We start from the raw sequence: 27,364 nt of genomic DNA, 5'->3' as shown, positions 1-27,364 counted from the left end.
AAGGCAGCCACTTAACCTACTGAGCCACCCAGGCGTCCCGTCCTTTGTAATTTTAATAGAATTATTTCATTGACCTTATCAAGTTGTTCTTGCAATATTCCACATTACTCAATTTTCAGATTTACAACTTTCAATAAAGAGTCCTTTGAGGCTGTCAACTTAGGAGTTCTAGTCAATTTTAGTTAATTTCCTTAAATAGGAGCTAGACAAAATTTTTCAAAAACGGTGTAATTATTCTATATTGCTAGAGGTCCTTGTGCTTAGTAAATCCTCTATCGCTGCCTCTTACTCAATATATAATTGTTCTCATTTTCCCTGGAAAACTATGATCAAATTCAATCATTTTGACATAACTTACTACAGCTGCTTTTCTAACTTTCTTTTAAAAACAAAATTACACCAATCAACTCTATGAAAAACAACACATCAATTAAACAATTAGAACTTGTACGTGGGACAGAGCCTTAGTCCCAGCAAAGAGATTTTACGTATGAATGCTTTTCTTTACTTTGTTCATAAGAAACTTTAAACTTAGGATACCAATTTAAGGTTTTATATGAAGTTTCCAAAAATTCTGGGGCTCAAAAAGCTAAGGCCAACTTAAATAACTTGAGAAATGATCTGAATGGTGTGTGTCTCCCAACATCAACCAGATGTCAGTTTCTTGATACGTGGTCACAGAAATGCCGCTGTCCAAGCCCTGCAGGGCCAGGCGTTAAGTACCAGTGACTAGTAGATGTCAGTTCAGCCCCTTGTCTCTGTTTGCTCATCTTTGTACATGTATAAACTAAAAATGGTTGGTTAAAAATAAACATGTCATCTCAGAGAATGTTTTTTTTTTTTTTGAATGTCGCTTAAATGTGGCTATCAGAGACGTCTGTGTAGTAAAGTTAAATGCAAGAACATTTTTTTTGATGACAAGAATATAGTCTCACACTTGAAGTTTATTCACAGAAATCACCAGAAAACAATTCGCAGAGACTATCTCTGCCTAGAGTTTTGAAAGATCTTGAAAAATCAAAGCCCATCATACCCCAAGGGTTTTCCTTATTTCGGGTGGAAATTACACCTGCCACCTTTTTGAGGCCTTATGTAATTGGCACACCAATATTCAGGCTCCTCATTAATATAGCAAGGAATCTCATTAAGTCCAATTTGTAGCTGTCACTTTGGAAAGAAAATCCATGGGTCTGTGCTGCATTAGGTAACCACACCAACTTATATAACAAACCCATCTTGCCCTTTAGCAGAAATGTATTAACAAATGAGTTGAATTTTGTTGTGGGGATTGTCAGCTTTCAATAGGATGACCAGACATTTGCCAACATAAGAAATGTTACTCTGTGGTCTTCTGAGTTCATTGACAGAAACACGTCGCTTGAATTTTGTTTTCTTGAAAACACATCAAGAACACGGAGTTTGCTTCCCCACCACCTGTCATAATAACCTTGCTTCCTCTGTTCTGCCCAAGCGGTTTGCCTTTCCATTTTCATCCTCGTTGACCTTTATATCGCACAGTAAGACAAGAGGAAAGACAAAAACCATTGTCCCCTACCCCAGCTGGAACAGGAAGAACCCGGAAGAGCAATGATCATCTACCTGACAGACTATGGCGCTCAGGGAATACACATTGTCACCATGCTACAGAGGAAGCTGGGCACCACCTGCGATTCCCAGAGAGCCATAACAGGGATAGATGTCGTGGAACCCTGGTTACTGAGTGTGGGACAAGATTCTAACACCAGGGCTGAGGCCAAGGCTCTCAGCAACATACATGAGTAAGTGTGTTATCATTTTCTTCCCACATCTACCTTCTGATATAGAGGGAAAAGGTCAGAAGGAAGACAATAAAGAAATGAGCCAGCTCCTCTACTGAGATCATTCATGAATTGCCTATAAACAGAATTTCATTATTCAAATTATATTTTAAGTGTAATTTAAACACAGTGGAGGTGTTAACACTTTAAAAAGTGTATCATACATTCTTTGGGTCACATGTCCTTCGTAGAAGAATCAGAATTGGGGGTGCCTGGCTGGCTCAGTTGGTTAAGTGTCTGCCTTCAGCTCAGGTCATGATCTTAGAGTCCTGAGATTGAGCCCCAGCTGAGCAGGGAGACTTCCCCTCTGCCTCTGCCTCTCCCCCTGCCTCTGCCTCTCCCCTGGCTTATGCCCTCTCTCTCTGATATAAATAAAATCTTAAAAAAAAAATCAGAATTGCTTTATGTTGAATTCACTTAAAGCATGTAGTGTGCAGTAGCCAAGACAAGAAGCTTGTTTTGGGGACAGTCCATTAATGACTGCAATAGTACAAGTGACAGCCGTTGGGTCCAAATCATGGCTACTTAAGTAAGCAGAGGACATCAAGGGAAACGAATCATTTTTTTTCTGGAGACGACCTGACTACATGGCCTAAAACCTGAATGGTGTGAGAAGGCGAACAAATGTCTGCTATCGGTACTATTCACAGACACTTGGTAAAATCCTAAATCAAGAAAGTGTGGCCACTAAACCTTGTACCGGCCTTACCTCCCCACCCCCAGCTGTCAGTTCTAAATTAGATTAGAAGATTAATTTTCTGGAGTCTACCTTGTATCCAAATTTCTAAATGAAGAGAGGCCAAGTGCCACAACTCGGAAAACATCGAAAAAGATCATTAACATTCAGGACCTCGATTTCTGGCACAAACCTCCCTCGATGACATGATCAGGTAAGCTGAGAGGAGAAAACAGCTTTGTTCCAATCCTAGGAGCTACTTTTTAGTGCAACTGCATTTCCGTTCTTTGGTTGAGTGAATTACAGTCCCTTTAGGCTTTCAAATGGATTTCCCTCAAAAATCCAAAGTGAGGTCATGATACCATTTGCACTGGAAGAGGAAAAACTATCTACATTGTCAGCATTTAAACATACATATGAGTGAGAACTGGCATTTCAAAGTAAAGGCCATGAACTGACACTTGCTGTATAACGAGAAATGTGAAAACGGCTAATATTTATCCAGAACCGGCGAGCCCGAGCTATTTGGGAGAAGAATTCCACATGCAAGGCGGACATCCAAAATGGCTCAACATAATTTATTTTTTTTTTTTATGTTAAAATGTACAGAGTTCTTTTGAAAGTACTTGCTAGAAAGGGGAAAAAAAAGTGATATTACATACAAGGAGAGGAAGGGAGACCAACTGGCCCAGGAGCGCATGACACGGAGAAATACAAAGGCATCTAGGCACCCTCCCCGTAGCTTACAAGTCACCGTGAACAAAGTACAAAGAGGTTACAAAACAGGAAAAGCAAATATAAACAGACAGGAATAGACTTAGCTTCATTTGTACATGCGGCTTTTAGAGGCATCTGGAGCTCTATTCACACACTCTAGAGATCTCTTTAAAGAGAATTTTTATCTTTCTTAAAATAGTTTTTAATATTCTACAACAAAGATAAAAAATTTTAAAGATGGAATGAAATGAAAAAGCTCTTATTTTAAAAGGCATCAAAGTCACTAACAGTGAGTTTTTAAATTTCTTTTTTAGAAGATTACCCAAGTTATCTTGCTAAAAATACATTTTTTTTTAAACAGAAGTGAAAAAATGACAGGTACCAATATTACTGTGTTGGATAATTTCTTTTATAATATAGAAAAGAACATTTTCTCTACAATAGTTCTACAGTCACAAAAAGGCTTGTGGAAAAGGGAGCTGCCCGATTGAATTTTTTTTTTTTTTTTTTAAAGAAACAAATGAAACCAAACACAACCGCAAACCAACAGAAACTGAATTCACGGCCCTCATTTCAACAGCTTCTCCTTCTGCCTTGGCCCACCCTCCACCCAAGATACCTCCCTCCCGACCCACCCCATCCCCACCCCAACCAGGAAGCAATGACATAGCTGAAGATGTAGGGAGAGGGCAGCACAGTGCACTTTCTACATAGATGATTGGGAACTGGAAGAGTATATACAGAGAAACTGGGTCCTACACAGCCTTGCACATGCTCAGAATTAATAGCGGTAAGATGTGGAATTCTGCCGTTTTCTACCTAACACATTTAATTGAGAAAGTCAATTAAAGTGTATTAAAAAAAACAACAAACCTGTGCATTTGAAAAAATTTAATGCCTAATTAGTACTTCAAAAATTTATCTATATAAAATGTACAAATAAAGGAGAGAATTTAATGCTTACAGGTATTTCTTTAAGCAGTACTTCCCCCTTTTGGATATTTGACTGCACATACCAAGTGGTATAATAGTTTCCATCTTCTAATGATGGAACATATATATAGATATATATATATTTTTTACCTATCCCTGGAGCAAGTAACAGGAAGAGAATGGGCGAACTGGCTGCACGAGAGAAAAGATAATGGGAGTTGGGAGCAACATAGGAACCTGCTAAACCCTGCTGTCCAGATTTGCCCTAGTATGCTGGTGGTTGGTTTATCCCTCTTCTCTTTTAACCACTCACAGGAGAGGGGCTGGTGCACTCTGATTCACAGGGAATGAACTCAGGATCTCAAGACAAATGAAAACTGGAGGTATGTATCATTAAAGTAGCTATAAAACTCACACCATGATCTCCCTTACGTCATCTCTTCCAACATAAAATAAACAGTGTCAAATGTTTGTCAGGTATTTTTCAAATCACTGAAATGTACAGTCATCCATCAACACTTTATGTAAGAATGTAAGAGGCTAATCACTGGGGACTGCTGTTTGAGTTTAGTCCGAGTCGAAGGCTCAAGAATCAAGACCCTTAGCATCTCAAAGTACATACTGAAAACAAGAGGCTGCGCGGAGTACGTGCATTATGGCTGATTCACCGGGTGGTAAAAAACAAGAGGCAAAATTCCTCTTTTTGATTGTTAATTGACCATCTCTATTCCTCCAAAGCTGGATTAGGATTGCAAACAGCTTTCCTCTGAGATTCTGCTGTTAATTGAGACTTACAGTATTTTTGTGTCTCTGAGTGCTGAGTGGGAATAGTAAACAAACAAACAAACAAAAAACCCAAACAAACAAAAACAACAGAAAAAAAGAAAAAATTATATTACACTTGATTTATGAAAAACAAACATTTCAATGAAGTCCATCTATAAAGAAACATTCTTGGGGAAAGGTTTTAAGAGGTGGGTGTGTGTGTGTGTGTTTGTGTGTGTAGGGAGTGGAGGGGATTTTAAAAGGAGAAGCACTTTCCTGCCTCGCTTTATTAATAATAATAATAATAATAATATTAACAATAATAATAAGTTTAAGGAGCTTGGGTTGTTCTCCATGTCCCCGTCCGAGTCTCCCATTAAGTGCCTCCTGCTGGAATGAAGTAGGAAATGAAAGGTTGGGTTAGGAGGAAAGGGTCTGGTTAACCCCCCGAGATGTATATATAACATTTAAAAGTGACAACATTGGGAGCTGCAAACAGTGAGGGGAAACATACATCTTAAAATAAAGATAATTCACTTTTACACAAATTCTGTCCATGTGGTGTGTAAAGAAAGTAAGGCTCTTTTTAATTATGAAAAGATTTTTGTGCATGTTTCCCCTATCCCCAAATCCATTTTTAGATGAGTTCTATTGTAAAATGTTCAAGATTGTGAAGAAAACCAAAACCCAGAACAAAATGAACCCAAAAAAAGATAAGACCAGGTTTTCTAAAAAATAAAATAAACCAAAGAAAAATTCCTCTAAATCTACAGCAATATTTTAACTGGAAAAAGGTCCATTTTTCTCTGGTTTGTCAGTATAAAAGGTTCCTTTATTTATATATATTTAAGTTTTTAATTGCAAGTTCATCTTGCTCATCTTCTCATGTAAGGTCCATTGAGTGACTGCTTGGGCACACCAGCAGCATTCATGTAGCTGTGATGGGAGGGGCCAGTGTACATCATGTTTCCATGAGGGTTTGGCTGCATAGGCTGCTGGGTATAGGCCTGGCTCCCCATCATCCCCATCTGCATCTGCATAGGATACTGTGCTGTCTGGTTCATGTAGGCAGGGTTACTATGGTAACTGCTGTTCATCATGGGCTGTGTCATTCGATAGCTGTTCATGGCATTCAAGGTGTTCATATTCATGGAATTGACATTATAGGTGGGGGTCGGCATCAAATTAACCCCCATGTTCATGCCACGCTGAACAGCCAACGCACGCGGGCCGGCCTGCATGGCAACCGCAGGTGGGCTGCGGCCGTACAGCTGCTGCTGATGCGCAGCCGCAGAGGGCAGCGGCGCCGATTTGGAGCGGATGGAAATGTGCCCCTTGACCGGCATTTGCCCTTGCAACCTCTGTGTGTGAGGAATGCCAATGTTGGTGGCCGACATGTTGCACTGTAGCAGAGGTGATGTGAGGTTCATGGTGGTGGAGGCCAAGTTCGGGGGCGGCGTCATGGTGGCTTGTGCTTGAGGGGTCCCAGCTAATGGATGAGACGGAGCCAGCTGCGCCAGCCCTGTGTTAGACAAGGAAACACTGGTTGCATAGGAAGTCACAGCAGGAGAATGGCTATAAGGCATGGCATGAGGGTCCATAATGGTGTTAGTCAGCTGCTGCAACTTTGCTAAACTGAAGGTGGCTGACGGTTGAGAGTAGCTGCCAGCCCCGAAGTCCCCCGGAATCCGCTCATAAATGCTTATGTTCCCCGTGCTTCCCGATTCCGGAATCTCCATGATCATGGGCGCGGGAGTGAAGCTGTTGTTCATGCTGCACTGGGACAGGGGGGGCTGCTGCTGCGGCGGTGGCGGGGGCTGTGGCTGCGGGGGCTGCGGCGGCGGCGGGGCGGGCGGTGGGGGCTGCTGCGGCTGCTGGGGCGGCGGCGGCTGCGGGGCTGGCTGCGGCGGGGGTGCGGGCTGCGGCGGCTGCGGTGGCTGCTGCGGCGGTGGGGGCGGCGGCTGCTGCTGCTGCTGCTGCTGGGGCGGCGGGGGCGGCGGCTGCTGCTGGTTGCTGGGAGGCCTCTCCACCACACAGCTCTGAGGTGACTTGATGTTGCAGTTGGCCGCGGCGGGCTGCACGCTGTTCTGCTGCATCATGCTGCAGCTGTTGCCCATGCTGGCCATTTGCTGAGTGACAACACAGCTGTTCTGGGTGAGGCTGCCGGAGGATGCCAAGCCGCCGTAGGAGCAGCTGCTCTGCGAAGAGTTATTCCCACAGATGCTGCCACCCATGGTGGAATCGTAACTGCTGGGGTTCTCATAGTTTTCCGTGGTGCTCTCGATGCTGCCCAGGTCACTGAAGCCACTGTCCACCACCTGCTGAGAGTGGTCTGATACGGAAGGCACATCCATCATGGGGCTGGTCTCCATGTTCTGCATAGAGGGTGCGGACAGGGATCCTTGTTCTGGGCTGATCTGGGTGTAACCACTTTCGAGCGCAGGCACGTTGGGACTACTGACCGAGCGGACTGACTGGCTGGGGTGGGACTGAACAGAAGAGATTGGACTATTGTGTTCCGAAGCATGGCAGTCTTCAACCATGGACATCTGAGGGTCTTCGTCAGCCTGAGTGTAACTCTGCAGGGTCTGACAGGCTGCCAGAGTTTCTTCACAGTCCTGGTAGGCTCCCTCGTGCTCGTTACTCTCCTCTTGAGTCAAAGACTGCACTGCTTGCACGGTTTCCAGGTCCAGTTCACTATGAGGAATCTCTTCTTCCTCTTTCAGCTCAATTAACTCTTCCTTAGAGTTTGAATCTTCTTCATGATCATCCTCAGACCCTGGCATATGCTCTGATACCATGGATGTTTCATGGGAAGTCTGTTCCTCTTCAGAATCTGGGTCTGTTTCATCTTTATCCTTGATAGTCTCCCTACTTCTCTGCATATTAGTATCTAAAAAAGACTCCTGACCACCAGGCTCCTCCTTGACATCTTCTCTAGCGGGCTGCTCCTCTAGCTCTTTTTTCTTGGTGGCTTCCAGATGGCCATCATCTTCATCGTCCGCATCATGGTCTTCATTCTGGTTTGTCTCTACAGCCACTTCGTCCTCTTCCTCTTGCTCCTGTTCTTCCAGTTCTTGCTGCTCCTCTGCGGATTGCCTCTGCTCTTCTAAAACGCGGGGCTTCTCTTCCTCCTCTTCAATCTCGGGTTCTTTCGTTTCGGTCTCGGGACTGTTGCTATCCACTGGAGAAGCTGCTCTAACTTCGCTGCTGGTTGTATCTTCTTCTTCTCCCTCTTCAACCTCTTCTGCTTCCACGTGCATCTCCTCCTCTTCCTTCCTTTCTTCAGTTAAAGGCAAGTCTTCTTTTGGTTCGACAGTTTCTTCATTCTCTTGAAGTTTGGGTTTACGTCCCGGTTTAGGAATGGGAACAATGGGCTCAACAATGCATTCTTGAGTAGAAACGGGTATGATTTCCCGATTCAACTTAAATCCTGGTTTGCGACCGGGTCTCTTCTTCCAGTGGATTGGTTTGCGGCTTTTGCCTTTGGGCCATCCCTTTTTCTTTTTCATAGGTGTGGATGTATCTGGCTCAAGCTGAGAATCCTTCACATCACGTTTTCTCAAGAGTGATACTGGCTTTAGGATAGGCGTATCTATACAGGAGGGATTAAAAATAAAACAAAATTCACATTAAAAAAAAGTTACAAGATTTTGTATTTGTACCAGTGCCTTTTTCTGAGACCACATGTGCAACAGAAACTGTTTTATTAATCATCACAAACTTGATCACCTTCATTTTCAAGTTAAGAATCTAGAGGGGAAACCGAATAATGACCTCTACTGAAGTCAAGCAGTGAGCTGGCGGAACAAGGAAAGATCCCAGGTCAACACTCTCTGCCTCCCACTACTTAAAACCAGTTCAGGTTTATCATCCCCAACTGCACAGCGTTAGGAAGTTAGTCTACATGTCAGTGTTCTCCTCTAGAAAACGGAGACAAGCTGTGTAAAGAGGCAAATGCTTGGCAGTGATTACAACTACAGTGTAAGTCAAAAATCAGCTCCTTTCTTTTTTATTTTTTCCTGTTTGCAATTTATATCCTCTCTATGGTTTCCTTATTACTTCAGGTAATATCATGAGTTAATTACCCCAGACCATGACTGAACAATTCTACATGAATAACTGCTCAGTCGATATTGTGTTGGTATGGGAACAGCCGCAAGGCATTTAGTACTAGACAAATACTGACCTGAAGAAAAAGTGAAAGCACCAATGACAATGATTTATTAGAAATAAATTTGACATTAGCATTATTTTCTCCCCATTACTTTTTTTTATTTCTAAAGATTGTAGTAAACTACGCATAGCAGAAAATGTACCACTTCAACCAAGTTTAGGTGTCCGGTGTGGTATGGCATTAAGTACATTCACATTTCCCATTAATTTTTAAAGGGAAGAACACCAAGGCAAGAAACAGGATTTCGAGGAGGAAGCTAAAAAGGCACGGTTGGCAATAACGTGAAAATAAAGAAAGGGAATGGCTCCATCAGCCTTTTGGTGGAAGGGTGTGTACCAAGTCAACAAGAATTTAAACAGGGGATATTATTTCAGTCTACAATGATCCAAGAGAGAATTTTACTGAAGGGCCAAATTTACACCATAAATCTTTGGTTTCCCATTATATACCTCAAGGTGTAACACAATAAAACTGCAGAAAATCACTCAGAGCAAAGCACTCAGTCATCTTATCACTATATTACAAGTATTTCTTAAATAAAAATAGAAGAGTGGAGGAAATGCAATTTTCAACTGGATATGAAATTGAGCAAATTTAAAGAATAAAAAGCTCAATTAATTAACAAATAAACACTATAATTCCACCAAGAGTGGATGACCAGATTACTTAAAATTCACCCAGCAAAATTCACTGTCTGACCCCCACCCCCCACCCCAGTTAAGGCAAACACTGCAGATGCAGGCCGCATGAGGCACTGGCAGAAACTTTAGGGTAGGATCTAAATGACTAGTCTGTGACCCAGCACATATACTGGCCACCAGTTTCTTTATTTCTATATGACAAGGTTATTTAAAAGTAAATCACCAGATTCTACACTATGCCATAAAATTTAACCTATGCTGAGGCACTGTTACCATTTTTATCAGAAATTTACTACTTGCAGAGAAAGGCACATTAGAGATATGATTCAGAAGGATTCCTGATCAGATGTGAATCAAGTCCAGTTTATACAAAACTGATCTTATTTAAGAACCATCTTCCTAGGGGCGCCTGGGTGGCTCACTGAGTTAAAGCCTCTGCCTTCGGCTCAGGTCATGATCCCAGGGTCCTGGGATGGGACCCCACATCGGGCCTCTCTGCTCAGCAGGGAGCCTGCTTCCCCCTACCTCTGCCTGCCTCTCTGCCTATTTGTGATCTCTGTTTGTCAAATAAATAAATACAATCTTTAAAAAAAAAAAAATCTTCCTAGCATGTATCCACTTAGCAGTATTTATTAAATGCCTATTTTAAGCAGTCAGCATATAACAATTAGACAAACATCTAAGTACATGGAGTATACTTTCTAGTAAAGGGTTATTATTTCAATGTTTTCCTGATGCTAAGTCCAATACATCCATCTACTAAAGATTCAGATAATGGGTGAGAAAGGATTAGGCCAAAAAGAATAATTTCCTAAGAGCAAGATACTTTCTGCAGAGGCAAAAATTGGTCCTATGTTGAAGGGGAAACTAGAAAAAAAACTTTAAAAGGACAGAGGGCTCAAAGAAAAAATGGGGATGAATATACTTGGCACAAATTCTGAAAGGTTACCAAGTCGGCCATCCTTCACTTGCTTAGTGGGGAGAATCGTTTTTTCAGCCTTTTAGTGGAAGGGTGTGTAGCTATCACTTACAGTCTGTTTCTTTAAAAACAATAAAACTACCCTAAGCAACAGTTCTGTAAAACATACCATCAGCATCATCTGACTCTTCATCATCGTCTTCATCTTTAGATTTCCTTTTTGAAGAGGACCGACACCTGAGCACATCTTGTGAGGAGAGACGACGGAAGTATCCCCTGGAGAAGAGTTCACTTTCATCCTCTTCCTCTTCCTCTTCATCAATCTCAAATGTAGGTTCTAATCTCGGCATTGGCCTCTCAGAGTCAGAGTCTTCAAAAGGTTCATCTAAAACCTCCGTGGTCTCAGAAATAGTTTCTGTGACCACACTGCTGTTGTGGTGTTTGCGCTTTCGGACTCTCCTCCTTCGGTGAAGGATTGGTTTCTATTTAAAAGAGGAAGAACATTAATGTATTTTATTTACAGTAAAGAATGCTATCATTTCTATTAACATATGAATAGTTTTTTAATCTAACAAAATAAGCATATATAAAATGGGTATACTGTTTGCAAGAGACATTTTGAGTATTATTTCAAAATGCTACAGTAAGATACGACACAGTTATCACAGAAAGATGTTGGATAATTGAATACAACTTTATAAAAGGCATGCCCAAAGAGCAGATATTATCATTCCCATATTAATAGTTCAGTTACATTTAAATGCCTATTTCAATACCGAAATAACACAGAAGCTAGTCCTTTAACATCTCTTTACCTCAAGACAAAAAACAAAACAAAAACAAAAACAAAACAAAAAAAAAACACACACTTTGTCTCATAGCTCATAATAGATACAATAAAATGATAAAGACGATGCACCAGAAATTATCTAATCCAACCCCTCATTCTATAGAGGCGAGAAAGGTTACAGGGCTTAAGGTCACATATCCAGTCAGTATAGAAATGGTTGTAAAATATAGTCTCTGACTCCCAGTCAAGAGAATCTTAAGAACTTCAAATTATTTTGTGCATGATCTCTCTGCCTGTTACAATATTCTCATGTTTACACAAGGAAATAGCATAACTTTTATCTTATAAATAGGCAATACAAGCCTGAAACAGCAAAGATATGTTCTTCCTGATCACGTAATGAACGCCAGAGTTAGCCTGTTTTGAGTTTTTCTCCAATTCAAATTCAAATTTACTAGTCCTTTTAGTTGAGAGTACAATTTTCAAACCAGGTTAAGCATGTCTGACTATGCTTTTTGGAAAAATGGCTGACTCTAGGACTGGGACGTGAAATATACAAGATGAACCAAGAATATCCTGCAGTACTAGAAAGTTAAGGAAGTGCTCAAAACAAAACAAAAAACCCTTATAATGATGATAATACACATTAAGTTAAAGGGACATGGGAGCAAAACTTAAAGACTCCTAATGGCCAATGCTGGAACAATCTGAGCAACAAATTAAATCAAGTGGTACTGCTGGGTATAACTCAAAGTATAAAGTAAATATCTGAGTTTATGCTGGTATAAATAAATGCTTGAATAAGTAAAGAGATGGGTGGGAATGGCAATGACTAACTACCTTCCAAAGAGCACAGTATAGGAAAGGGAAAAAAAGGAGTGACTGATTTACAATGGAGAAACCTGACAAACACAACCTCAAACCTGTTGATCAAGGCTGATATCAATAGTGAAAAGTCATACTGACAATAATACTATCATGTTTGGTGTATACACACATATATATATTCAGACATCCTTTATATGATGTGGTAAGAATGACACCATACCTCTGTGATCTTCTTCCCAAAAACACATTACCCTATTCTAATATTATGAGGGACATTCTAAAATACCTAGGCAGTACTCATCAAACTGTAAAGGTCATCAAAAACAAGGAGTCTGAGAAACTATCATGACCAAGAGGGGCCAGAGGCATGAATAGTATGTGTAATGTGTGTGCTAGTGAGGTCTTGGAACAGAAGAAGGACATAGAGGAAAACTGAGGAGATCTAAATGAAGCATGTACTCAAGTTAAAAAAATACTAGTTCATTATTTGTGGCAAAATACTATACCAACATAAGAGGTTAACAACAGGGGAAACTGCCTGTAAGGAATACAGGAACTCTCTGTACTTTCTCTGCAATAACTGCATAAATCTAACTGTTCTAAAATTAAAAACTTATTTTTTTTATATATAGCCATGCTTTTTTTCCCCCCTCGTAAGGTTCTGCTAAGGAAAGGAACAGTTTCACTGCTTTGGATGAAAGCTGTCACCCCGCTACTCTGAGGTGGCTCATCCCGGGGGCTGGGCTCTGGCTGGCTTGTGGCAATGCTTAAAGTTCTCTCCACAGCCTGGGACAGTTCCGGCAGACAGCGTGCCAGAACTCACACCACCACAACACATTTATAAACTGGCTATCATTCAAAGTCTACAAGATGACAAGATAAAGTTGAGAAAATATTTTTAAAACCAAGTTGAGCTGAACGACTGAAAGAAAAAAGGGAGAGCTGGAGAGGGGACAAGAGAACACAGGGGAAAAAGTCCCACCCCACCTACGATGAACAGCCTCTCTGAGTGCCCTGACCTAGGGCACCGCTGTCCATCACGCTGTCAGATACTTTTCTCCTTTTCTAACATAGGCACTTCTAATTTATACGTACTTTTAAATAGTTGACAAATCCCTGAAAGTCATGATTACCACATCAAAACAGCAAGCTGAAAAACAGTTTGTCAGCCCTTAAGTAAGTTTATGACGTCTACGTTCATTCCCATGAACCACAGGAGCCATATCCATGTTTCAAATGTTCACTGGGAAGATCATAAGCTACAATATACCGAGACATAAAGTCTAAAAAATTAACACACGAACAATTTCTATATTCACTTTTTCAGAACTCCATTATAGACAGATGTGCATAATAAGCTGCAACTGGGAAAGAACAGACGAGTCAAAAGAAACAAGTCAAAAGAAAAGCCTTACTTTTCTCTTCAATGTGGGCTTTGTAAGAATTGGTGGAGAGCTGGACCGAGGACTTTCTGGCTCTTCTTCCTCCTCACTACTTTCACTGAAGCCTCTGAGGAGAGCCCTGTCACCATCACTATAGCGACGGGGCAGTCTATCATTGCCTTCTGGTAATCGACACTTCAGTGCCTCGGGGCTCTTCTTCAGCTGTCCTCGCCACAGCTCAACCCCCTCACTTAGTCTTCGTTTGGGAATGTCTGGCTTCCCATCCTGGCTTGGCTGCTCCTGAGAGGCTGCCAACTGCTCCTCACTTTCAGTATATTGTTCTTGGGAGGTTTCTGATTTTTCCTCACATTCTCCATATTGTTCCTGAGGAGTTGTCTCTTCCAAGAGCAGTTTAGAATCTTTATCACTAAAACGTTCCTGGGTTTTTCTGTTCTTCCTCCCCCAGCGGCCTCTCCGGGATGGCTGATTATTTGCAGGAAGACTATCACGGGGAAGGACTTGTTTGTTCAGACGTGCGGAACTGGCTGGTGCCGTGACTTCTGGTTTCTTTTCACTTTCTACTGAAGAATAAGAATCTTGTTCTTTGTTCTCCCGAGATGCAGACTTTCCCACCTGATTTCAGAAAATAAAACCATGCTGATTAATTTTGCAGTCTTATCTGATTATACCTCCTATCTGACCTCTTAAATACAGAGAAAGGAAACAGAACTTTAAAAAAGAAAGTATTATTTGATAGCTATCATGAATATTTCTCATGTGTTAGGCACTGTTTTAAATGCTTTATAAGATTCATTTAATCCTTACAACAATACAATGAAGTGTTATTATTATATCCTTATTTTATAAATAAGGTAAGTGAGGCACAAAAAATACAAGTAACTTGCCCTCGGACATGCAATGGCAAATGTGGAAGCTGGGATCTAAACCCAGGCAGTCTGATCCAAGAGCTAGTGCTCTTAGCCACTATGCAACCCACCTTCAAAAGACAAAGTGAACAGCATTGTTCTTACAAAGGCTAAGTGATATAATTTACCAAATTTCTCAGCAATAAAATTTATAAACAGAGAGGAGATGGGTTCTGGAGCATGGGCAAGAGAAAGGGAGTGTTTGAAAAAAATGAAAGAAAATGTCTATAATTATTATAAAGAATTATTTTTATTCTGAATATTTAATTTCATTTTAAAAATTAAATTACATTAAACGGGCATGAAACTGTGTTTATCAAAGGAGGACATAAATTTTTAAAGGATGAAAGCACAGCTTAAAAAAAGAACAGAGAAAGATATGCATCACATAAAGAAAAATACTGAACACTATACAATGTTTTACAGTCCCTCATTAACTCTTTAATGTTTGAAAGACATTTGTGTACCCACTGAATTATTTAGTGCTCTACTAGAAAACATACACGTTTACATTACTTCCTTAATGTTTTATTTTAAGGAAAAGGGATCTTCATTTTATTTTTAACAATAGTCAGAATTAAATCAGATCCAGATTCCTCAATTACTGCCACAAAGCAGTTTAGCCATTTATCAGCACTCTGGTATGGAATTCTTAGTTCTAAATAACACACTGTAACAAATTTGAAGGTCTCCAAATGATCCAAGACTTAAAAATATACAAATAAGTAAACAAAACCCGGTCTTCCTGAAATCTCTATCACTGAAATCAACTGAAATTCTAATGTGAATTGACTGTGTTGGTCTAAGTTATTATAACACATTATCACAAATACTCATGAAAGCCAAAAATAGAGCCTTCTGTCATCAAAAATAGAGACTACTCATGCCCTTACACTCGTCTCTAATTCTCTTTCCTGGCACTGCGGCTCTTCGTTTTCTCCTTCCTCAGCTTCCTCTTCTTCCTCCTCAGAGACAACAGAATTGGAGACAATGACAGGAGTCCAGCGCAAACATTCTGGATCTACATCTACAGGTCGCAAATTCAGCTGAAGCTTTGCCATGTGATCCTGGATAAGTTTTTCCCGGCGAATTATCACAAATCTGGAACCAGAGCAAAGTTTATAGCAATCAACAACATACAAGGAGTATCTAACCATGAATATGGAGCTATAACCCCCAGAAAACCTTGGAGATGATGACAAATGCTTCAAAAACAACCCACCTGGGAGCATGAAATACAGAAATATGCCACCATATGAGATGGCTAGGAAATATGAAGTTGGCCAGCTACTTCATGCTCAATGAAAACAATGTACTAAGTGATGTTAACATTGACTATCTCACACTTCCCACCTCTGCAATTGCTGCTACCCTCCTGTATCCTGTCTCCTAACCTCCATCTTTCCAGCCCAGTGCCTCCTTCCTTTCTCTGTGATCTTTTCCTGACCCCCTCTAGATAAGGGTCAGCTGACATTCCTTTAACCTGTATTTTGTACCACTTTATATAGAAATCAATCATGGGTATATTTTACTAGACGTTATTTCTAAAGCCGTTATTTCTTATATTGTGAAGGAGCTCCCAGCATTAGAAAAGAAAAGCCTCTACAGCTTAGGTCTAAAAGTTAGAAGGAAGATGAGAAAAAAGTTTTTAAAAAAATGTGATCAGGGCGCCTGGGTGGCTCAGTGGGTTAAGCCGCTGCCTTCGGCTCAGGTCATGATCTCAGGGTCCTGGGATCGAGTCCCGCATCGGGCTCTCTGCTCAGCAGGGAGCCTGCTTCCCTCTCTCTCTCTGCCTGCCTCTCCGACTACTTGTGATTTCTCTCTGTCAAATAAATAAATAAAATCTTTAAAAAAAAAAAATGTGATCAATGGTATCAAATATAGAAACAAAAATGGTGTCTCAGGATCACCTAATGTACCACTCATATTTGTTTATGCCCTTTCACTGATAATCTGGCTGCCTAATCCAAACATCTCCACCTAATTATCTTTTGAAAGTATACGAAGGGATGTGATACTCACTGGTCACTACGGAAGTCCAGCATTCGTAGGTGGTGGAGTGTGGAAGTAATGTCTTGAGGGCAAATTCCAGTCAACTTGCTTAACTTCTTAATGCTGATTTGTTTGTCATTTTGGTGATAAAGGCACTCCAATATTACACTTTTCCAATAAGCCATGTAGGAAAGACGACCTAGATCGGATAATGGTTTCTCTGGAGACCCTGCTTGGCCTTCTCGCTTTGATAACAAATAACCTGAAGAAACCCCCGAATCACAAATATGTCAGAGAGCCTAAAATAGGCTAATTCACCAAAATAACAGTTCCCTCTTCTACAACCAATCTAAGTAGTATAGAACAAAACTGAAAAATCATTTCAACACACATTTGCACAAGATTACGTAATTTGTATATACTGAACATTAGTTAAGTATTACTTTGTCCATATGCACTATAAATCACATTGTTAAAATATTCAAATCGTTAAAAAATTAGAGAATTTCATATTAATATGATGCATTACGATTAAGGTAATAATGCTTTTTATTTTATGTGGGGAAAACCTCCCTTGCATGTTTTATTAGGACCACCAGATGGCAACAGCTATACCTGAATTGTTGAACAATACAAAAGAATGCCTTCGTTTTTTAGGTAATCCTATCTGTTAAGACTGTGGTTCTTCTGTGAGTGAATCAGATGGCAATTTCTCACTTCAGCCAAAGCACTCCTCACACTGACCTTTCACCCTAACTCTTAGTGAGCAAGGATGTCAGCGTGAGGGTGTCCCTGAGAGTGTATGGTGGTAGCTGTCCTCTTGTCTAGAGCAGGACTCTCAAGGACAGAAAAAGAAAGGTATAAATTCTAAGAGCAGCAACAATGGAGATGGCAGAAGAAATGCAGTTTTTTGTCATCAAAGAAAACTACTAAAAGCTACTAAATACTAAATAGTTATGTGGGAAAATAAAGATTACATTAGGAAAAGCAAATAAAAACAAATACTGTAATTGTAGATTGCTGGTTGTGTATCACAAAAGTATAACTAATTAGCATAATAAAATATTTTCCCCTAACTTTGCTACTTAATGGCAAAAATGGCATAACACATCCAAACATGAGTCCTTTTTCAAAACAATATATTGATATTAAAGGAAAGAATCTGAGTTGCACTCTCTACTACTAATCTAAGAAGGCCAAGAAAACATACAAAATTAATCAATGGCACATATTTCCAATAAAATGTGGTCAGGACTATAAGTCTAAGGCCAACTAGAATAAGCTGAACTGGTCCATCTGAGAATTAACTTCTTAACACTAGTGATACAATCATCTAGTATTTAGAAGAACTGCCTGTATCAAAATATTCCCTCAAAAATCACTATGTTATAATTAATATAAAATCTATTGTAAACATATACTAACTTTCTAAGCAACAATATCAACACGTAAAACAAAATTCAAATTCTACAATGACTTTTTAGAGCTGTTTAGCTTTCACGTCTGATTAAATTATTTCCTATGCCATTTATTTTTAAGATTTATTAAGGTGTACTGCGTGTTTCAACCACTAGGTAGAGCCCATAACTAAAAAGTTACTAAAAATTTTCTCAGATTATTAGGTAACAAAAATAAGGCAAGTGCTGTACTTCTTCACTGTACTAGCTTAAGTAGTTATACAATGTACTGAGTATTGCTGTGAGTTAGAATTCATAAAAGTAAGTTCCACCTGTAAATTAAGAGTTGAAAATTCAAAGTATTTGCATAGATCACACAAAGCCGGTATTTGATGTAAGCTATTTTAAAATACTTCATGTCCAATCAAAAGAAAAAAATTCATGACTTTAGGTTTCCAAATTCCCATACTGCAGTATGACGAAAGATACTAGGAACCAATAAGTATCTACAAATCTCTAAAAATATATATATACAGAAGGTCCACAAGAAGAGATAATGAAAAATTATATTATTATAATCCTTACTGAAATCGATGAGAAACCTGCCATAGCCCTTACGCTGGTATTGGGGAAGAATCATTATACAGGAAACGTTGTACTTCTGTTGGCAGTGCTTTTCCTGGTAAAGAAGATTTCAGAACAACATGCGAGTAAGACTGAATAATAATGTTAATTATTAAGAAACAAAGACTAACAATCAAAACCAAAGTCCTGGTCCTTTGAGAATAGCATGCACATCAAGGAAAAAAAAATACCCCACTGGGAGGAGACAGGACAATGTTAAGTCATTGCCATTACCCACAAAGCAACCTTCCCAGGAGAGTAAGAATAAAATAAAATTATGCCAACTAACACCATCTGTAACTCAGAAACAGTATGCCATTGCCTAAAATGAGCAGAGGAATCTGAGTCCCAATCAATCTGCAAAGCTAAAATGATGAGTCAGTGTGGCACTCTAAAAATGGGAAAATTCATCTACCACTTCAAAGATTCTCTTATTTCCTGCTCTGGTGCTACATAGGGTAGTCCCATCTTCCCATCATTTGTACCTAACTTCACAAAAAACAATCTCAAAATGTCGGGTGCAGACACTTTTAAAACTCAGGTAATATATAAAAAAAAGTATACTTAACTAGTATACTTAAAGCTGGTATTTCCACGTAACCATTTCATACACGTAAGTTTTTTTCATAGGCTAGCTTAAATAGAAGTACATCTTTATGTTGTTTGACTACAAAAAAACACCTTTTGTTCTCCCCAAGAGAATGGAAGATTATAGGAAGGAGAGAAAATATCCTTGAATAAAAATGGCATCTTATTCTTATTTCTATTCTTCAAATTTAAACTAGGAAGAAAAGATTTAAACTGAGAAGGAGCTCACAGAGGTAATGACTGTGTTTATTTCACAAGTTCACGGTAAGTTATTACCATGGGAATAGAAGTCATTTAAAACCTTTTTCTCTTGAGTATAAATGGCAGCCCATGTTCCTAGGAGAGTACAGTATGTTGAATGTTACTAAGCACCTTCAAGCACTTGATAAGTTTCTGAATGTTCCTTCTATTTTCCTTTCCAAAAAGTTAGGTGGTACCTAGAAGGTGCTGCATTGTGTAGTGTCTCCAGTGAGAACCGACAAAGATTGTTTCAGATTTCCATGTGAATTCAAACAAATTTTAAGCTGATATACTTACTTTAGAAAAGTAGCCAACAAGGTGGCAGCCCTTGACATCATTCTGTGTTAGTACATAAAAAAGAAATGGCTCCACATCATAATAGAGTGTTTTGTGGTCAAGAAACAACTTTGCCAAGAGACACAGGTTCTGACAATAAATGGTACTCACATTCCCATCAACCTAGAGGAAAATAATAGAACAAAATCATCAGGAAAGTGGCTCTTTAGTTCTAGAATAATAATACACATCACTTACAAATATCTGTGAGTATCCATAGTCCAGTCTAAGAGAATCGGTGCCCAGAACCTGGAAACTATCCTTTCAACAGCAGAATTAGGGTACCTGCTGTTTTAAGGCAACTAAACATATAAAAATACTATACTTGAACAAAGTACGATTAGCTAGATGGGGAAATGATGACCCTTTTAAAAAAATAGCACTTTTGGGGGGCAGCTGGGTGGTTCAGTGGGTTGAGCCTCTGTCTTCGGTCATTATCAGGGTCCTGGGATTGAGCCCGGCCATCTGGCTCGCTGCTCAGTAGAGAGCCTGCTTCCCCACCCCCTCGGCCTGCCTCTCTGCCTACTTGTGATCTCTCTCTGTGTCAAATTAATAAATAAAATCTTTTAAAAAATAGCACTTTTTGCTTTTATAACAAGATTGGCTGCTGTAATCCCTCAGATGGCAAGCTGATCTGACTCATTTTTTAAAGTAATTCAACAAAAGATCTAAAAGCAACCTTTTCTAAAATACATTTGTTGGGGCACCTGGGTGGCTCAGTGGGTTAAAGCCTCTGCCTTCGGCTCAGGTCATGATCCCCGGGCCTGGGATCAAGCCCTGCATTGGGCTCTCTGCTCAGCAGGGAGCCTGCTTCCCCCTCTTTCTCTGCCTCCCTCTCTGCCTACTTGTGATCTCTGTCAAATAAATAAATAAAATCTTTTAAAAAATAAAAAAATAAAATAAATTTGTTAAGTAAAACAAGGTTAACTATAGTCCTATCTATGCCAGCAGCCAGAAGCACTGCAGTCTGAACATCATGATCAGATTTTTACCCCTAAACAAAGCTGTTTTCAGGAATATTAACTATTGTCAGAAGCGCCAAGCAGGTTCCCTAGGTAGGAACCTGGCAAATGAGGTATTTCTTGGAATTGGGTTGGCAAGATCAGGAGCACTACAGTGTATTTCTCCTGACACACACCTATGTTGCTGGGAATGGTCAGAGCTTGTTCTTTTATGCGAAGGCTAATGAATGCCCACATTAAACCCTAAGACACTGACATTTCAGGACAGAAACCTACTCAAGAATTTCAGTAACTTAGTATTACTTCTTTTAAAATACACACCAATATGTGCTTAAGGTAAGCAGTTTGCTCTTGGGTATTCTGAAACAGTACTGTACACCACCCCCACCCTCCTCCCCGCAAGGTGAAGAGCTTCACTATTGCTCACCTAAAATGAAGGTGTAGAGAAAATCAAGAAAGTTAGAGACTGAGCAGATCCCAACAATCTGAAATCCTATCATCACAGTCATTAAGAGAACTGAATACATGGCAGGTACTGAATTAACACCTGGCAATGACACCACAGAACTGAGGATCAAGAAGCTAGAAACCCATGACTAACAACACAGAATCACAGACACAGCCCAAGTCATATCCTCATGATGAAGCGAAAAAAAAAAAAAATTTTTTTTGTCTCTTTACAAAATAAGGTTTACTATGGCTATTGAATATACAAAATATTCCTTTAAGTAGAAGAGAAATTTTTTTCATTTAAATACTATTTCATAGATTCTAAGACACAATTTTATCACATCCAAACATAAACAATCAGTTGGCATTTTATACCAAATGGAATCCTGAAATACAGAATAATTTATTCTGAGATCAAGCTTGTATGACCTTGGTACCATCTGGATTGGCCCAATTCTGCTTCTCATCATAATAGCTGAATTACTGGACTCCATCATGAGTACAACAGTAAAATAACATTTCAAAAAAACCCAAGTACAATTAGACACAGAATAGGTGGCACTATATTTGAAATGACAGGAAGACAACTATAAAACATCTACTTTACCTCAAAGACAGAAATATTATTTTTTCTGTAAATCTCATTGGCCGGAGGATGGAACCAACCACATTTCTTCATGTGCTGCTGGAGAATAGTTCTACTTTTCATATATTTTAGACAGAATTCACAAAGATACAATTTAGGCAGCCTGTAAATAATAATTAAACAAAAAAAAAAAGGGCTTTTTATAAGTTTGTAAACTTTGACAACTATCCTTTTTGACTCTCATTACTACTCAAGTAAAAAGGTGGAGAATGTATTGTTATCCCCATTAATCAAATGAAAGAGAGAAAACAAACTATAAAAATAAAACTAATTTGGTTAATGGCACCCAACTAATTGTTAGGAAGGCAAGGGTGAGAAGTAAAGATACCCAATTCGGAGATCTTCCTATTAGACTAATACTTCCCTAATACGTTACCTAATACTTTACTTCCCTAATACTAATACTTTTTTAAGTTACCCACTTGGCAGACAATAAAAATCTCTATTTCTCCCTCCTTGATAATCTCTACTAAGTAGAAAATAAAGCCTGCCTTCAGAACACCCCAATAAGTGAAGAAGATTTTGTCAAGGTATATATTCTGTCTTCCTTTATTTGATCATTCCTCCTTCTTTTTTTTTTTGGAACAACATGGATCTGGACTGTGTGATCCACTCATATGTGGATTTTTCTTGGTAAATACAGTACAGAAGTATAATTGTATTTTCTCTTCTTTATGAGTTTCTTAACATTTTCTTCTCACTAAGCTTACTTTATTGAAAGAATATAGTATAAGTACATGTAACACAAAATATGTGTCACTTGGCTGTTTATGCTATTGGTAAGGCTTCTGGTCAATAGCAGACTATTAAGTTTTGGGGGAGTCAGAAGCTATACATGGATTTCTAACCGCATGGGGAGAAGATGCCCCTAACCACAGCATAGTTCAAGGGTCAACTATACTACTGTGTCAGACCTTGTGCTAGGTGCACTAGGTATAGAGTGCTGAGTAAAATGGATATAAAGTGGGTATTATGAAAGCAGACTTTATACATCTTTTTAAGTATAAAACTGTAATAATACATCTTTTCAAGTTAGGATATACTATACTACCTCCTTCCTTCTACCCCTGAAATTCTGGCTTTCCCTCTGGTTAAATACCCCATTAAATCCTGCAACTTAAAAGTCTATCATTCAACAAATGAAATACAAGTTAAAATTGTTCTTTCAAATTTTTCGTTATGAATTTATATTATGCAATAGTCATGCTATTTTAGCAGTTATTTAACAGGACTTCTTTAGCTCCCTTTTATGAGGAGCTAAGACAATAAAGTGATTGGATCAGTTCATAAAGTAATGGAAATAATATAACCTAAATTGAAGGCTAGTGGCTTTTTATAACTATTTTAGTCTAATCCAGAAGACCATGTGGCTCTTCTATTACAAACATACACCTCACTTATCCTCAGCACAGAGACTTCTCTGCATCCGAACTGTGTCCAGAACTGGTCATGCCTTGATAATCCAAGATCTGATACTATCATTAAAAACTGCAGATACAAAAATACTAGATATGATGACAAAACCTATAACCCAAACACATTACTGCATTTTCTCTCAAATAAGTTAATAAACCTCATTAATTTAGTTGCTATCAGTCTGGATAGTTAGGCTTTTAAAAGATCACACTAGAATTAAAGAAAAACACACAAAAAACCCCACAAAAACGTCTAACTGAAGTGTGAAGACCACACTATTTTTTCAAGTACTACTTTAGAAGCCACTTTTGAAACATAATTATATTTTATCTGAAAACATTCAACATTCAACTGAGGACTTTACCAAGGTGTACTCATGGAGCACTAGTCCTTACATATTAAGTGTTTCACACTCAAATAAAGGTGGAAAAAGGCATTAATGTGATTTTTTTCCTTCTCCTCTGGGGATTTACACTGTGTATTCATTCTTCCTATACAACCTCATAGCTTACTTTTAAAGCTGTCCCTCAGAGCACACTAAGAGCTTCCAGGGAACTGCTGAGGTATAATATTTCTAAGCCTCTACAGTATCTAATACTGGTTTCCAAGATCTCTCATATCAGACAAACCAATACAACCTGAAGTTATGTCATTAGTACAAAAGTCATTCCAAAATAAAGTACTGAGTAAAATAATTAACAACTGACACTGCAAATTGAAGTCAAGAAACAGGAGCCAAGACCACTGAAGAGAAAGGTTTCCTAGGTGACTTTGCTTATTTCCTTTGCATGCTGCCTCAAATTCCACTGCACAGAGAACAGGAGTCTATCTATGGACTAGACAGCTTTTTGCTTCTTTACTACCAGAACTGAAAAATCTCAGAACGAAATGGCCCCAATTATAAACTTCATTATCTAACGTGGGCACTAGATAAACTAACCGAGTCTCAGAGCTGACCCACAACTGCCAGACTATTTTAGTGAATATGTGGATTTTGAGTAATTTCTTCTTCTGAAAAGGATAGGAGGAGGTTCTCCCTAGGTAATTAATGGTAGCCTCCTTCTTCTAATTACCTTATCTTTATTTACCTGTGCTATATTCTCAATGAGGAGTTTTAACTTGTTGCAACATAAAGATAAAAAAGAATCTGGGAATACAGTTTAGACTTGAGAGCTAAATATTACAACTCAGTATTTCTTACAATGTGAATCTGAGAAACATAAACAAAATCCTGGGATAAAAGGAAGGGAGGGAGGAGTGACAGACACTAAACTTTCTGGATTGTGCTAAAGATAAATGCCAATGTTAAAAGCATCCAATTTAACTTTTACGTCTTGGTACAAAGACATGAAAATAAAGTATGACTTATTTCGTAAGGTCTATGAAAAAAGATCTAATTTATAAAGCTCTCACAGTAAGCAAGTTGTTCAAGAAAACATAAGAAGGAATGAAATCTATAAAAAAAATTACTGCCAAATCTTATCTGGTAAACTTTAAGTTCATGCTATTTCCTTGGGATAGCAAGGTATATGATATTTTCTTGACTAAACAAAACTTCAGCAAATCGTAGTATCTCAAAAATAATAAAGTAAAAGCAAGCATCATAAACTACTTGATTCCAATTCAGTTCTTGCTGAAAACATTTTAATATAAAGCCTCTTACTTTATTATAACCAAGCCCACTGGGATGACACTGTTAGTCTAAAGGGAATTATCTGATAAAGCTCCTAGAAAAACAAAATGTTTTAATAACAGTACTTATGGCCGAAGTTCTTTCATTGAAAAAATACATCATACAGAAAGAACATCAGATCACACGCAATGAAGTACAGTTATAAAGAGTATGAATATTCTTAGCCCTAAAGAATACTGCTGGGGGCGCCTGGGTGGCTCAGTGGGTTAAAGCCTCTGCCTTCGGCTCGGGTCATGATCCCAGGGTCCTGGGATCGAGCCCCACATCGGGCTCTCTGCTAAGCGGGAAGCCTGCTTCCTCCTCTCTCTCTCTGCCTACTTGTGATTTCTGTCTGTCAAATAAATAAATAAAATCTTTTAAAAAAAAAAAAAAAGAATACTGCTGGGTGTTGCTTTTTGTCATTGTCTTCCTGATAGAGCACACAAGCCTCACTACATCATGGGGTGTCGCTTCCATAACCTGAAACTGATTCTAGAGTCAGCCACTCTGCTGATACCCTTACATGTGAAGTCAGGACTATATGCACTTTAGAAGCATTGCCTCTCTTACTTCTGGGTTGATGCAAATATTCTTCCCAGGAACTCCCATGGTATGATCTTGGCTTCTGAACATTGCCCAAGACAGTAGCAATTTGTGTAGTCTTTATAATAGGTCTACTTGTAGTAAAATTTTAATACAACAACAAAATTCTATGAAGTTTTACTTAAATCAAAGATTATGGTAAAAGCCATGTGAGATCAATGTGGATACAGATGCCATATGGAGTAGTGTAAGCTTGGTGGTTAAAGGTATGGCTATGTGGTAAGAGAAAAGTGAGATAAAATCCTGGTCCTGCCACTTAGGAACTGTATGGTCTTGAATATGTTTGCTGAGTCCTGATCTGGAAAATGAAGGCTGTAATATCTACCTTTAACAGAATTATTCCAGAGATTTTTAGTCCAGTACCAAGCTCAATGATAGTAACTAAAGCTACTAATAATTTATGATTAATACTATGAATAGTTTATTCTCCTTTCATTCATTTTATTTCATCATTTAATGGTCACCCAAAGGCCTTAAGGATCCTGGTCTAAGTAACTGGGGCTGTACGTAATCTAGGCGTCAAGTCAGGAACAGGATCAAGAGGGAGAGGAAACTTCCCAAGCTCCTCAATTACATGGAACTCATCCTTTAGGATTTCAGTATGATCTCCTTGCAAAAAGGTTATTATGAAGTTCTAAACAGTTCAGGAGTAGGATATCCCATGATCAAGGTTACTCTTGCCTTCAGCCTATTTATGTCATGTTTTAGAAGGTTCTCTATGAACGTGTCTGCCATATATGAGCATCACATGGCTCTGTTGGAGAAATTTAGGGTTAAAACTCTGGTTTATACTATTCCAAATCGTACTGTTCCAAATGAAGCAGAATTAATGGCTTCATTGTTGTTTCATTTTGTTTTGTTTTTTAAGTCAGAGATGCAAGATTAGTTAATATACGATGCACACACAAATATCTAGATATCATGGGAAATAATGCACAATCCCACTTCCCAAAAGATTTTCCTTTGGGGATCTTTTCTTTTTACTTGCTGCAATTGTTCTGTTCTTGCATGATTATGAATATTTCAAAAAGTGTTCAAAAATTTTAGTATTAAGAAAATAACTTAGAAGTCATTTAGTGCAGGATAATAAACAGTCATTAACAGCGTAAGGCCACAGGTTTTCTTGGTCCTATAATTCTCTGAATATCCAGAACTCTTGAGAAATTGCCTTAAGTACCTGAGTTCTGTTAAGTAGTAGAGGAATTTCCTGCCCTCTTTTAACATATATAAATATATAATCACATATCATGTAATCTTCTTTTAACAAACTCATGTTAATTTTTGTTATTCCATGATGTAAACAGAGTGCTGCCTTACAGACCTAACACAGTGTTCAGGGCTAACTAACCCTACAATAATTGGCTCTCAATTGCTGTTTCATGAGCTTGTGTGTTAGCTTCCTGAAATTTGGCTTTCTCTTCTTTTTTTTGGTTGCTGAGGTCTGTGACCATAACAACATTCTCACTCCTTTTTTTTCTACTTCTGCTTACATTTGGAAACCAGTTATCAAAGTATGTGGAAAGAAAAAGTAACAATACTGAGTTTTTAGTTTAGGTTTTTTTTTTTTTTTTAAACAAACATACTAGCTTATTCCCAGCTTCTGGAAATAAACCACGTTATAGCACTCTCTATACTGTAAAACACTAAATAAATCAATATTATAATTACCTGTGCTAACATTTTGGACTAGGAATATTACTAGATAGGTAAAAAGCCACATAATGAGAGTATTCTGAACATGAGTTTAACTCATGGAGCACTTATTATTCCTTACCATACTCTGCTAAATGGGAAACCTGAGGCATTAAGTAGTTTACAAATTAAACAGAACATTAATGTGACTGCTATACTACAAAGTTTAATTTTT

At 38.7% G+C, this 27,364-nt stretch overlaps 1 protein-coding gene across 3 annotated transcripts in view; it reads right to left on the bottom strand.

Annotated features, from left to right (window-relative positions):
* Window positions 1–3,050: 3,050 nt before the first annotated feature.
* The window catches only part of KAT6A (lysine acetyltransferase 6A), a 112,608-nt gene continuing 88,294 nt past the window's right edge, over window positions 3,051–27,364 (bottom strand). For all 3 annotated transcript variants that reach the window (XM_032329403.1, XM_032329405.1, XM_032329404.1), the window contains 8 exons: window positions 21,768–21,909; window positions 19,710–19,871; window positions 18,546–18,639; window positions 16,594–16,825; window positions 15,465–15,672; window positions 13,679–14,278; window positions 10,815–11,127; window positions 3,051–8,503 (listed from right to left, as the gene is read on the bottom strand). In XM_032329403.1, coding sequence (XP_032185294.1) covers window positions 5,784–8,503; window positions 10,815–11,127; window positions 13,679–14,278; window positions 15,465–15,672; window positions 16,594–16,825; window positions 18,546–18,639; window positions 19,710–19,871; window positions 21,768–21,909 — 4,471 coding nt within the window. In that variant the 3' untranslated portion in view covers window positions 3,051–5,783. The remainder of the gene's footprint in view (window positions 8,504–10,814; window positions 11,128–13,678; window positions 14,279–15,464; window positions 15,673–16,593; window positions 16,826–18,545; window positions 18,640–19,709; window positions 19,872–21,767; window positions 21,910–27,364) is intronic.

This window comes from Mustela erminea, chromosome 21, assembly GCF_009829155.1.
Source record: "Mustela erminea isolate mMusErm1 chromosome 21, mMusErm1.Pri, whole genome shotgun sequence".
In the NCBI taxonomy this organism is placed as follows: domain Eukaryota; kingdom Metazoa; phylum Chordata; class Mammalia; order Carnivora; family Mustelidae; genus Mustela; species Mustela erminea.
Note: the sequence above shows the minus strand (reverse complement) of the source record. Positions and strands in the feature narration are given on the sequence as shown.